At 35.9% G+C, this 13639-nt stretch overlaps 1 protein-coding gene across 2 annotated transcripts in view; it reads left to right on the top strand.

Annotated features, from left to right (window-relative positions):
* WDR70 (WD repeat domain 70) overlaps window positions 1–13639 on the top strand; it is a 282841-nt gene that overhangs the window by 42789 nt on the left and 226413 nt on the right. For both annotated transcript variants that reach the window (XM_057708918.1, XM_057708919.1), the window contains exon 6: window positions 11988–12047. In XM_057708918.1, coding sequence (XP_057564901.1) covers window positions 11988–12047 — 60 coding nt within the window. The remainder of the gene's footprint in view (window positions 1–11987; window positions 12048–13639) is intronic.

Here is a 13639-nt window from a genome sequence, read left to right as displayed (position 1 = left end):
TTTTATTGGCATATAGTTGCTTGTAGTAATCTCTTATGGTGCTTTTATATCTGCGGTGTGCGTTGTAACTTCTGTTTCATTTCTAATTTTATTGATTTGAGTCCTCTGCCTCTTTCTTGATGAGTCTTGCTAGAGGTTTATCAATTTTATTTATCTTCTCAAAGAACCAGCTTTTAGTTTTATTGATTTTTGCTATTGTTTTCTTTGTCTCTATTTCATTTATTTCTGCTCTGATCTTTATGATTTCTCTCCGTCTACTCACTTTGGGTGTTGTTTGCTTTTCTTTCTCTAGTTTCTTTAGGTGTAAGGTTAGATTATTTGGGATGTTTCTTGTTTCTTGAGGTGGGATTGTATCGCTATAAACTTCTCTCTTAGAACTGCCTTTGCTGCATCCCATAGGTTTTGGATCATTGTGTTTTCATTGTCATTTGTCTCTAGGTATTTTTTGATTTCCTCTTTGATTTCTTCAGTGATCTCTTGGTTATTTAGTAGCGTATTGTTTAGCCTCCATGTGTTTGTGTTTTTTACAGTTTTTTTCCTGTAATTGATTTCTAATCTCATAGCATTGTGGTCAGAAAAGATGCCTGATACGATTTCAATTTTGTTGAATTTACCAAGGCTTGATTTATGACTCAAGATGTGATCTATCCTGGAGAATGTTCCATGTGCACTTCAGAAGAATGTGTAATCTGCTGTTTTTGGATGTCATGTCCTATAGATATCTATTAAATCCAGCTGATTTATTGTGTTGTTTAAAGCTTGTGTTTCCTTATTAATTTTCTGTGTGGATGATCTGTCCATTGGTGTAAGTGGGGTGTTAAAGTCGCCCACTGTGATTGTGTTACTGTCGATTTCCTCTTTCATAGTTGTTAGCATTTGCCTTATGTATTGAGGTGCTCCTATATTGGGTGCATATATATTTATAATTGTTATCTCTTCTTCTTGGATTGATCCCTCGATCTTTATGTAGTGTCCTTTCTTGTCTCTTGTAACATTTTTTATTTTAAAGTCTGTTTTATCTGATATGAGTATCGCTACTCCAGCTTTCTTTTCATTTCCATTTGCATGGAATATCTTTTTCCATCCCCTCACTTTCTGTCTGTATGTGTCCCTAGGTCTGAAGTGGGTCTCTTGTAGACAGCATATATATGGGTCTTGTTTTTGTATCCATTCAGCCAGTCTGTGTCTTTTGGTTGGTGCATTTAGTCCATTTACATTCAAGGTAATTATTGATATGTATGTTCCTATTACCATTTTCTTAATTGTTTTGTTTTTGTTTCTGTAGGTCCTTTTCTTCTCTTATGTTTCCCGCTTAGAGAAGTTCCTTTAGCATTTGTTGTAAGGGTGGTTTGGTGGTGGATGAATTCTCTTAGCTGTTGCGTGTCTGTAAAGCTTTTGATTTTCCTGTCGAATCTGAATGAGATCCTTGCTGGGTAGAGTATTCTTGGTTGTAGATTCTTCCCTGTCATCACTTTAAATATATGGTGCCACTCCCTTCTGGCGTGCAGAGTTTCTGCTGAGAAGTCAGCCGTTAACCTTATGGGAGTTCCACTGTATGTTATTTGTCGGTTTTCCCTTGTTGCTTTTAATAACATTTCTCTGTCTTTAATTTTTGTCATTTTTGACTACTACATGTCTTGGCATGTTTCTCCTTGGGTTTATCCTGCCTGGGACTCTCTGTGCTTCCTGCACTTGGGTAGCTATTTCCTTTCCCGTGTCAGGGAAGTTTTCAACTATAATCTCTTCCAGTATTTTCTCAGGTCCTTCCTCTCTCTCTTCTCCTTCTGGGACCCCTATAATGCGAAAGTTAGTGTTTTTAACATTGTCCCAGAGGTCTCTTAGGCTGTCTTCAGTTCTTTTCATTCTTTTTTCTTTATTCTTTTCCCCATCAGTGATTATCACCATTCTGTCTTCCAGGTCACTTATTTGTCTTTCTGCCTCAGTTAATCTGCTATCTGTTCCTTCTAGTGTATTGTTCATTTCAGTTGTTGTGTTGCATATCTCTGTTTGTTTGTTCTTTAATCCTTCTAGGTCTTTGGTAAACTTTTCTTGCAACTTTTCGATCTTTGCATCCAATCTTTTTTCAAAGTCCTGGATAATCTTCACCATCATTATTCTGAATTCTTTTTCTGTAAGGGTGCCTATCTCCTCTTCATTTAGTTGTTTTTCTGGGGTTTTATCTTGTTCCTTCATCTGGTACAAAGTCTTTTGCCTTTTCATTTTCTGTGTCTTTCTGTGGCTGTGATTTTCAGTTCCACAAGATGAAATACTGCTGATACTGCTTGATTCTGCTGTCTGCCCCCTTGTGGAGGAAGCTGTCTAGGAGGCTCATGGGTGCTTCCTGATGGGAGGGACTGATGTTGGGTTGGGCTGGGTGGGTGGAGCTCAGTAAAACTTTAATCCAATTTGGTGGGTGGAGCTCAGTGACACTTTAATCTGCTTGTCTGCCAATGGGTGGGGCTGTGTTCCCACAGTGGTGGTCTTTTGGCCTGAGGCGACCCAGCACTGGAGCTTATAGGCTCTTTGGTGGAGCTAATGGTGGACCCTGGACGGGCTCACGCCAATGAGCACTTCTCAGAACCCCTGCTGCCAGTGCCCCTGTCTCCTTGGTGAGCCACAGCTGCACCGTACCTCTGCAGGCAACCCTCCAACACCAGCAGGTAGGTCTGGTTCCGTCTCCTATGGGGTCGGTGCTCCTTCCCCCTGGGTCCTGGTGAGCACAATTTTTGTGTGCCCTCCAAGAGTGGAGTCTCCGTTTCCTCCAGTCCTGTGGAGGTCCTGCAATCAAATCCTGCTGGCTTTCAAAGTCTGATTCTCTGGGGATTCTTCCTCCTGTTGCTGGACCCCAGGTTAGGAAGCCTAACGTGGGGCTCAGAACCCTCAGGACTTCTGCGGTATAATGGTTCTCCAGCTTGTGAGTCACCCACTGAGCATTTATAGGATTTGATTTTAACATGATTGCGTCCCTCCTACCATCTCACTGTGGCTTATCCTTTGTCTCTGGATGTGGGCTGGTTTTTTTTGGTGAGTTCCAGTGTCTTTCTGTCGATGGTTGTTCAGCAGTTAGTTGTAATTCTGGTGCTCTTGCAAGAGGGAGTGAGTGCACGTCCTTCTACTCCACCATCTTGATTCTTCCTTTGAAACTTTTCTATCTCAAGGCATTTTATACCTTGTCTCAAACAATTTTTCAAATATGTACTTTTGGGATGAAACCTTTATAGCCATAAATAAGCTCTTACTTATAATGGGTTTGTAGTTATAAAGTGTTTTGGCACATTAACTTATTTGGTCATCACAGCAACTATGCAGAGCTACCCGGGCAAGTGTTACTATGGGGGAGGCACTACGTTGTAATGATTAGATGCACAGACTTTGGGGCCAAACTTCTAAGTTGAAATTCCCTCTCAGTCATTACCAGTTATATGACCTTGGACAAATTACTTAATCTCTCTGCCTCAGTTTCCTCATCTTTAAAGTGGGGTGATAATAGGACCTAACAGAGTTGTTGCGAGGATTAAATTACTTAGTATGTATGTGGTGCCTTGAGCAGTGCTTGGCCCATAGTGTGCATGTATATGCTAGTTGTTACTGTTATTATTTATATCCAGTAGATGGTTAAGGAAATAGAGGCTCTTGAAGGAGGGATTCGTTTCATCTTTACCACTAGTGAGTAACAGAATCCAGATTCTTGTCCTGTTCTTGCTTTGACTCTTTAAAACAATACGAGTTTTATTAAGTAGCTATTGAATGAATGGTTGTATGAAGTGGAAAAAAAAATCTTGTTACCTGGTGGTTTGGAAAATTGAATTATAGAGTAATTCATATATAGAGTAAGATTTTTGCTAAATTGAAAGTTAAATTTGACTTCCAAGATTTTCCAGTCAAACAGAAAGACACATACTATGATATCACTTATATTTGCAATCTAAAAAGTAGTACAAATGAATATATATGTGAAAGAGAAACAGACTCATAGAAAACAAACTTGTGGTACCAAAGGGCATAGGGAAAGGGGGAGGGACAAATAAGGGATATAGGATTAACAAATACAAACTAATATATACCAAATAGGTAAGTGGGCACTTCCCTGGTGGTCCAGTGGGTAAGACTCTGTGCTCCCAATGTAGCTGGCCTGGGTTCGATCCCTGGTCGGGGAACTAGATCCCACACACATGCGGCAACTAAGAGTTCATATGCTGCAATGAAGATCCCAAGTGCCGCGACTAAGACCTGGCGCAGCCTAAATAAATAAATAAATAAATAATTTTTGAAAAAATAGAGAAGCAACAAGGATATACTGTATAGCACAGAGAATTATACCTGTTATTTTGTGATAACCTATAATGGAGTATAATCTGCAGAAATACTGAATCACTATGCTGTGTACTTGAATATAACACAACATTGTAAATCTTTAATAAAATATTATAATGTCTTTATTATAATATATAAAATATAAAATCTTTAATAAAATACTTTAATAAAATAAACATGTTACATATTAGTCTTCTTGTTCTGGGATAAAAAATTAGCAAAAGGAAAAAAGATTTTCTAGTTGAATATCTTTTTTAGGTTATAGAAGGTATCTTAAGATATAAAATGTAGTTCAGGCAATATACTATCAAGTTGTAATAGGACTGGTGAACTTGTGTTGCAATAAAATGATAATCTCAGAAAACTTTTGCTTCTCACACTTTATTATTATTATTTTTTGGCTGTGCTGTACAGCTTGAGGGATCTCAGTTCCCAGACCAGGGATTGAACCCAGGTCATGGCAGTGAAAGCCCAGAATCATAACCACTAGGCCACCAGGGAACTCCCTCCTTCTCACACTTTAATGTGCACATAAATCTCCTGGGGATCTTGTTAAAAAGCAGATTGTGATTTAATAGATCTGGGAGAGGTTCAACATTCTGAATTTTAACAAGTTCCTGGGTGATGTCCCTCGTGCTGCTCTGTGGACCGTACTTTGAGTAGCAAGGCATTAGAGAGGATTCTGTGAGAACTGTCGGGCTATCAGACTAGGGCCTGTATTAATATTTACTCCACTTATAATAGTGCTTTGTTTCCCAAAAGAATCATTGTAGCAGGTTCTTATTCTTTGTAGATAGGAAGCTAAGGACTTCAGGCTTTGAGGGGATAATTAGTTCAAGTTGTGGAGATGTGAGAATGGTGTGTACATTGTTGCCACTGATATGGTGGAGGTGGGCCTTTTTTAAGGAACAGGACAAATGGTAAAACACAGACACCCCAGTCTGAGCTGGTGAAATTTTCCCTCTTCCTTTATAGTTGTAAAGGAAAGTCTTCTCTTTTTGGGGGGGAGCAGGGGTAGAGAAGTGGAAGGGGAGAATTTCATTATAGGGGTCTTAGAAAGCCAGGTTAGTCCTTCTTATTCTGGCAAGCTCAACCTCTGTTCTTCTATTCCTTCCTGGAGTGGTTAATTCTGTGGGTAAGGGTGGGATCTTATTACATACATTAATAAGTAATCAATGAAAAATAAATACCACTGCAAATGATAGGAATATTGCTAGGTTCTTTAGAGATTAGTATCTTTTAAGAAATGTTCTGCTTTTTGATTATGTATGCAACCTTTTTGTTTTATAATGATATTTATTTTCTAGCTTTATTGAGATATAACTGACAAAAACTGTATGTATTTAACATGTACAATGTGATGGTTTGATGTATGTATGCATTGTGAAATGATTACCACAATCAACTTAATTAACACATCTGTCACCTCACATAGTTTTTTTTGGGGGGGTATGGTGAGAACACTTAAGATCTACTCTTTTAGCATATTTCAAGTATACGGCACAGCGTTAACGTAGTCACCATGCTGTACATTTGATTCTCAAAACTTAGTATTTATCTTATGACTGAAAGTGTGCACACTTTGACTAGAAACTTCTTAAAAACTTTAGTTTTTCTAAATTTAACCTGGAATAACATTCTACAAATGAAGAAAATTTCTAAAACAAAATACATGATGCTCTGAGAAGCTGCAGTTGCAACTAAGGGTGGTGGAGAGACATTGAAGGTTCTCAGTGAGAAATGATGTAGAAAGAGTAATATCACGGTAGTGAGCAGTGTGAGAGAAGTAAGGAAGATGGAGTCAGGAAAGAACATAGGGTAGTGTTCTTAGTTCCAGGTGTGAGTAAGTAGACCATGTCATCGCAGACTATCATGAGTTACCTGGTCCAGCTCTTTCACTTTTACAAGTGGAAAAGCTGAGGGTTTGGTACAGTTAAATGGCTTAGTGAAGGTTACAAGTGGAAGTTAATGTCAGAGTCTAGATTTCAAGTCTTTGGACTTTAAGAGCTGACGTATTTATAAAATTTTAGGGTGTTAGGAAGCGATAGGTGTGTGTTCATGATAGCTTTGAAAATAAATGTCATTTGATGTAAATCCTGTTGGCTAATTACCTGCCATTGCTGTATGATAAACAGAAAATTATCATCTTTTTATTGTTAGTCTTTTTTTCTTTAATGTGATTTCGGTAAACTATAAGAATGAACTATCCTTTTTAAGTTTCTTGGCCCTCACAGAAGTACAAAAAGTTATTTAACAGTGTACTCTTAAGTTGTGCTACTAAGTTCTCTAAGATTGCAGCTTGCAGTAGGGCATAAATGGTTTGAAGGTAATTTAGAAGTGGTTTGGGAATACTGCTAATTGAAGGATTGGAACCAGCTGTGAGATTTAGATAGGAAATTGTCTTTCCTTCCTGCAATATTTTAGACGTGTAACCTTGCATTTTTGGAGGAAGATTTTAAACATTTGATGAATGATTCATTTTGAAGCTCACCTAACATTTCTTAGAGTATTGAGAAGTATTCAGGCTTAATAGTATGCATCTTTTAATCTTTTCTTGTTTGCTTATGTGTGTTGCATCTATTAAAATATTTTTTAGTTTTGGTAAAATACACATACTGTAAAATTTACAGTCTTAAACCATTTTAAAATGTACAACTCAGTAGTGTTACATTGTTGTGCAGCCAATCTCCAGAACTTTTTCATTTTTGCAAAACAGAAACTCTGTACCCATTAAATGACAGCTTTCCATTTCCATCTCTCCCCTCAACCCTGGCAACCACTATTCTTTCTGTCTCTATGAATTTGACTACTCCACATACCTCAGATAAGTGCAGTTATACAGTATTTCTTTTTTTGTGAGTGGCTTATTTCACTTAGCACAATGTCCTCCAGGTTTATCCATGTTGTAGCATGTGTCAGAATTTCTTTCCTTTTTAAGACTGAATAATATTCCATGGTATATATACACCATACTTTGTTTATCCCTTCATCCATGGATGGACACTTGAGCTGCTCCTACCTTTTGACTGTCGTGAATAAAGCTGCTTTGAACATGAGTGTACAGACATCTCTTTGAGATACTGCTTTTCAGTTCTTTTGGATATACATGCCAGTGGAATTACTGAATCATAAGGTAGTTCTTGTTTAAAAATTTTGAGGAAATACTGTACTGTTTACCATAGCAGCTACACCATTTCCCTCCAGCAGTGTATATGTTCCAATTTCAGTTCATCCTTGCTAACACTTATTTTGTTTTTCTTTCTTTTTTTCCCCTTAAATGTTAGCTATTGCATTGGGTATGAAGTAGTATCTCATTGTGGTTTTGATTTGCATTTCCTTATGTATTAGTGATGTTGAATATCTTTTCATATGCTTGTTGGTCATCTGTGTATCTTCTTTGGAGAAATAACTATTCAAGTCCTTTGCCAAATTTTGAACCATGTTTTTTGTTGTTGTTATTGTTGAGCCACAGGAGTTTTTAATATATTCTGTATATTAACAGCGTATCAGATACATGATTTGCAGATATTTTCTCTCATTCTGTAGGTTGCCTTTTCACTGTGTTGTGTCTTTTGATGCCTTGGTGGTGTTTTTTGGAATTTCAAATCTTATTGTATTACTCTGCATGGCTCAGAGCTTAAATTTCAGATTCTTGGCGCTGTATACAATCTGGTGATAACTAACTCTCTGGGTTAACATTAAAACGCGCGTGCGCGCACACACCGCCCCCCCCCCAATACATCCTTCCCCCTTTTCCTGCCCAGCAATTTAAACTGTAGCCAGGCAAAAATATTTGCAATTTAGAGTGTCAAGATTCATCTTATTCTCCCCTAGATGTCCTCCACATTCACCTAGGGAACTTCTGTTTTTCCAGAGGCATCTCAAACATTTCTTTTATGAAACCTTTTGTAATCACTGTCTGCTTCCCCAGGCAGAAAGGAATTGAGTGCTGAACTCTGTGTATCCTTCAGTCATAGCATCTGAAACATTTTAGTTTGCCTGTTTGTATACCTGTTTGTTTTGCTTAGCTGGACTGACAGTTCTTTGTGAGCGGAGTCTTTGTTACTGGTCTTTTTATCTTTAACTTAGTTCTTGGCATGTGGTATGTAGCATATAATTAAATACTCAGTAAATGTTGTTAAGTGAATATGTGATTAGTGAGCGAATGAATAAGGGAGTTAATTCTAAGAGTTACACCAGAATGGACTCTAATTGTAGTTGCTTCTGGTACTGCACTGGTACTATTTCCAAAGTGGTTTCTGGGAGAAAGTAGCACTCATTTTCAAGCTCCTGGTTGGAAATCCCCATTCCCTGCCCCAGCTGCTAGCCACTTTGTGGTAGATCTTTATTACTGAGTAGACCTTTTATTTTATACTGTACATATACAACTTTTAAAGTTTATGACAAATCTACCCCAGAAAGGTTATTAATGATTTGCAAGTCTTTTGAAAACACTATAAGGATGTATGTACATCAGATGGAATTGCTCGTTATTCCAGATATGGTTGCTATCGTTGTTCTTATTGGGGTAAACGAAAGAGCCTGGGAAATAATCCTTTGGTTAGCATTTAAAACCAAACCAAAACAAAAACTGGTATCTTTCTCCTCTTCCATTAAGACTATAGTTCTTGTTATGAATTTTGGTAATAAATGATTTCATTGAAGTCTTATAGTTTATGATGTCCCCTGGCAGGGAAATCTTGAAAATATTTTACTGTTACAGCAAATTTCACACTAAGCCATATTTCAAAAAGTCATTAGTAAAAGTTCTGGAAAAAGAACAGTCACCATCAAGTGATATGCTACCAAAAGATGGATTGCTACTATTTTAGATGATTTAGTTGTGCCAATTATATGGGCTTTTTATGAGTTATGCCTTACATGATTTCCAGTAAAACTTTGATTTGAAATGTAAACAATATTTATTTAAACATTTAGTTCACTCCTAGTGTAAATACTGAATTGTTCTGTGTTCTTGTAAGTTTTTTCTTTAAATGTCAGAAATTATCTATATATAGGCACATTCTGCATTGAATTCAGTGAAATAATTTTCATCCTTCCTTTTGGTGACAGTATTTCTCTTTCCTGGGTGATGAAAAAGTAATTGGTTATGAAATGATACTCTAATAGATTCTTCTCTAAGTAAAACGTTTGAACCGTCCTCCTGTTTCTCGCAAGAGTACTTAGCACCTCTACGTGAGTTCTTATTACTTACAAATATTGTCAACTACAAAGGGAGCAGTAGTTTACGTGATTTAATATAGGGTAGTCAGCTTTTAAATTATTTTGGAATTTGTGTTGAAATACTGGTATCTCTGAGATTGGTGTGTGCAGGCCTTGCCAGAAGATAGTAAAGCATACTGTCATGTCTTTGTCTTGAAATAAACTGCAAACTCTCCAGCAGTTCCTTGGGTTACTGTGAGGTAAGTGTTTTGTTCAGTGCCTTGGGTTCCTGATCTCCTCTTAACCGATCTGTAGTGGTAATGAACTATAACCACTTCTCAGATGCAAATAAGTCTAAAACAAAACTGCCTTTATTTCTCCGTACTTGCAACTTTACATGTGCTTTTAGACTGGGATAGGATCATTTGGTTTTCAAAGATTTTTACTTTTGGAAAATCTTCAGTTATCCCTGACTCTCACTCACCAGGCTCACCTGATGGATAGCACCTACCTCTTCTTCTTTATGGACACAAACATTAATGTTTGAGGTAAATTAAAAATTATCTAATGTGATTTATGAGGTAGACATTGTAAGGGCCATTAATTCAACTCCAAAAACTTTTGTGTGTGTCTGTCATGCACCAGGTGTTTTGTGGATTGGGGACCCAGAGACAATATATATACAGTCTTTGAGAAGTGCCTTTTTTGCAGTTTGGTTAGGGAGTGGTGTGGCGGGAGACTGGTCAAAAATTACAATGTGTTATGATAGGTTCTGTGATAGAGACAAGGAGAGGTTGTCATGGGAGTGCATGGAAGGGTCATTTTACCTAGAGTTTGAAATGTTGAGAAATGCTCCTGGAGTAGATCACATCTGAATTGAGTCTTAAAGAGTGAGCAGGAATTAGCCAAGTAAAGAGGAAGAGAAGCCTGGATATAGACCAAGATAATATGACCAAGAGAGACAGGAGGTAAGCCTTAGAATAAATGGTGGCTGTCATTTATTGAGTACCTACTTTGTGTCAAACTCTGTATTGTGAGCTTTAAACCACTTACTTCACAGTAACCTAAGGGGCAGGTGCTATTATCCTGTTTGCAAACGAGGAAACTGAGAATCATTACTCTCCCGAGGTTTTGACAAGGTTAATGAGTATCAGAGCTCGATTTTAAAACCCTAGATTTTCTGGCTTTTTGTCAAGGCTGTTTCCTCCCAAGAAAGAACAGTTTCAAGTTGGAGGAAATAGTTAAGTAGTTATCATGCTGTTGAAAGGTCAAGTGTGCAGATGAAGTTTGAAAAGTGTCCTGGGGCGTTTATAGTGAGTTATTTATTCATTCAAGAAATATTTACTGAGAGTCCCTTAAGTGCCAAGAACTGTGCTAGGCATTAGGAATTAAATGACAGGTGCTAAAGTGGTAGAGGTAGAAGGGTGAAAGAAAGTAGAAACACTGAGTGAAACCTGTAGGATTAGGAAGCTTGATTGTAAAGGAAAAGGTAGTGATACAGCAGTAAATGTAGGGAAATGGGTGTGTGTGTCTGTGTGTGTTTTAATATGGGAAGTACTTTAATTGTTCATATGCTGAGAAGAAAGAGCCATAGTAGGGGAAAGATTTAAGATAAAATAGAAAGAACTGGTGATTGATTGGTTCATCAAGGATCCTAAAGAATGAGGGAAGTTAGAGACCAAAGTCTGTAATTGCACATGTTTAATTAAATAGATTGCAAGATAATCCTAACATGAATTTGTAATGCCTATAGAATTTTAGTATAATTACCCTGCTCTTGGATAATGGAGACTTGACCAAACAATGAAACTTCTTACTTAAAAGATCACTGTGACCTTTTATGTCTGATTTATGCATCCATCTTCTCTATCCCTCAGTTATGCTGTCCATACCCTTTCTAACGTAGCATGTATTTTATCGAAGTGGAGTCATTGATATTTCCCTCTTAGACCATCTGCTTCTTTAGAGGGGAGATGAGTAGAGCTATGCCTAATGCCACTTAGCTTCTGGTATAATCTCACTTTAATAAAGGCTTATTGAATCAATGAATGACTCAGTTCCTTATTTGTACCATTTGAACATCAGTTTTTTGTTTTTTCACCTTTTATGGGTTAAAAGTTATATGTCTATCCTGTGCAGATTTTTGTAATCTTTTGTAAATTAAGTACATAAATACTTTAAGGTATATGCAAGTACCAATGAAAAGAGGACTTTAAAAATTTTCCATATGGGGAGGACCTTATAGTTTCATACAACCTGAAGAATTGCTTAGGTTTATCTTTTTAGAGATTTAAGATAAATTTATTATCAGCTCAAAGTGACCAATTGTAATATATTTAGAAGTGCAGAAATAAGATACACTCACACTTTTTATTTCCTATTTTTTTAAGTTTTGTGTTAAAAAGCCAGTGATGCAATTTTTAACAATTAAATTTCCTGTGAATGTGGTATGTAGTTTCCTCCACATGTGTTATATTACTCATCAACATCATGGAATTTTCTTTTTTCAGAATCCTGTACAAAAGATCCCTGACTCGCATGAGATAACGCTAAAGCATGGCACTAAGACAGTAAGTTTTAAAATTTTAATTCTTTTCCCTAAGTAACAGGGCTATCATGGAAAAGTGAACTAATAAGATGTATTTATATTAAGGCCAGTTATACAATCAACTGATATCACAAAGCTATAGACATTAAGGAAAATAGATTACTTTTCTGTTCAGTCAAAATAGCCATTACATTTCATTTAAAATAGGAACACTTATTGTCATTGTTATTGTTGGATTTAAAACCTCTTACTTTGATATAGGAACATTACAAGTGAAAGAAAGAAATGAAACTCAAATTTTTTTTTTATTGTGGTGTGGGAAAATTTCTCATCACCCTTAGCTTCATTTCTATATCAGTAAGAAGCCTAAGTTCATTCTTTAAGTGGATGTTAAGATAAGAAATGAACATAAGATAGTTACTGTATGACTCCAAGATTATATTGCTTAGATTTATGGGTTGTGTTTTTATATTGTCCTATTTATTTATGTTATTTAAAAATTAATAATGTAAAAATTTTGAGGTATAAGATGAAATCATTTTATCTTATTGTAAGAAAAGGTTTAATAATATCTTATTGAAAAATGAGAGTAGAATGAATGAAACTTGCTTGTGAATGAATGAAAGAATAAAATTATCTTGCTTTTCCTTTACAATTAAGCTACCTTTTTCTAGATGTCTGACATGTAAAGAAGTAGGAAAATATATCCCATAATGAGGGGCAAAACGTCAATCAATAGAAACAGGTCCAGAAATAACACAAATGATACAATTAATAGCCAAGGATGTTAAAAGAGGCATATTCGTCTCACTGAATTTTTTGCTTTTGAAAATATCATTTCCATAAAATATTTATGTTATGTAGGGTGGGTTTATTATTATTTTAAATGAAGTAAACGATAAATATTTTAAAATATCTTAATTTTAATTTTTGCTATGGTAAATATTGACACACATAACTCATATAAACAGACATTTTTGGGAGTTCTTAACAGATTTTGAGTGTAAAGGGTCTTGAAATCAAAATAACTGAGAACTGCTGCCTTAAGAAATCATTTTCATCTAATTCTTCATATTATATCTACTTTTTATTAAATCACACTTTTGATATTTTTATTCTGAAATCATGAAAGAATTTTACTAATTTTCATGTTTTAAGTAAGAAAAAAAATTATAGACTGATAGTACTTTCCTATCATTTTGTCCAGAGATTTTTACAACTGAGAGATAGTTCATGTTTAACACGTTTTATTTAAATATCCATATTTTTTCAAATCAAAATTTATCTTTAAAAATATATATAATTAAAAAAACACTCCAAGTTTTTTTTACACATTAAAAATTAGAGCTTCTAATTGTACTGTTACTTTAACTAATTTTTTTTTTGCAGTCCTGCCTTTGCCCTGCATGTATGTATTTCAGCTTCTTGGAAATATGTCAGAGATTTAGAAGGTGACTGATTGGCTGGTCTTCTTTTTTTTTTTTTCCTCCTAACTAGTTATTGTAAAAATGTTTACACATTCATGGAAGTATAGAGAATACTGAAAGGAATTCCCATATATTTATCTCTGAGCCTTACCAATTGTCTACATAAGGCCAATCTTGTTTCCTATAT

This window comes from Hippopotamus amphibius, chromosome 15 (assembly GCF_030028045.1).
Source record: "Hippopotamus amphibius kiboko isolate mHipAmp2 chromosome 15, mHipAmp2.hap2, whole genome shotgun sequence".
Taxonomy (NCBI): Eukaryota; Metazoa; Chordata; class Mammalia; order Artiodactyla; family Hippopotamidae; genus Hippopotamus; species Hippopotamus amphibius.
This window is presented reverse-complemented; position numbering and strand designations above follow the sequence as displayed.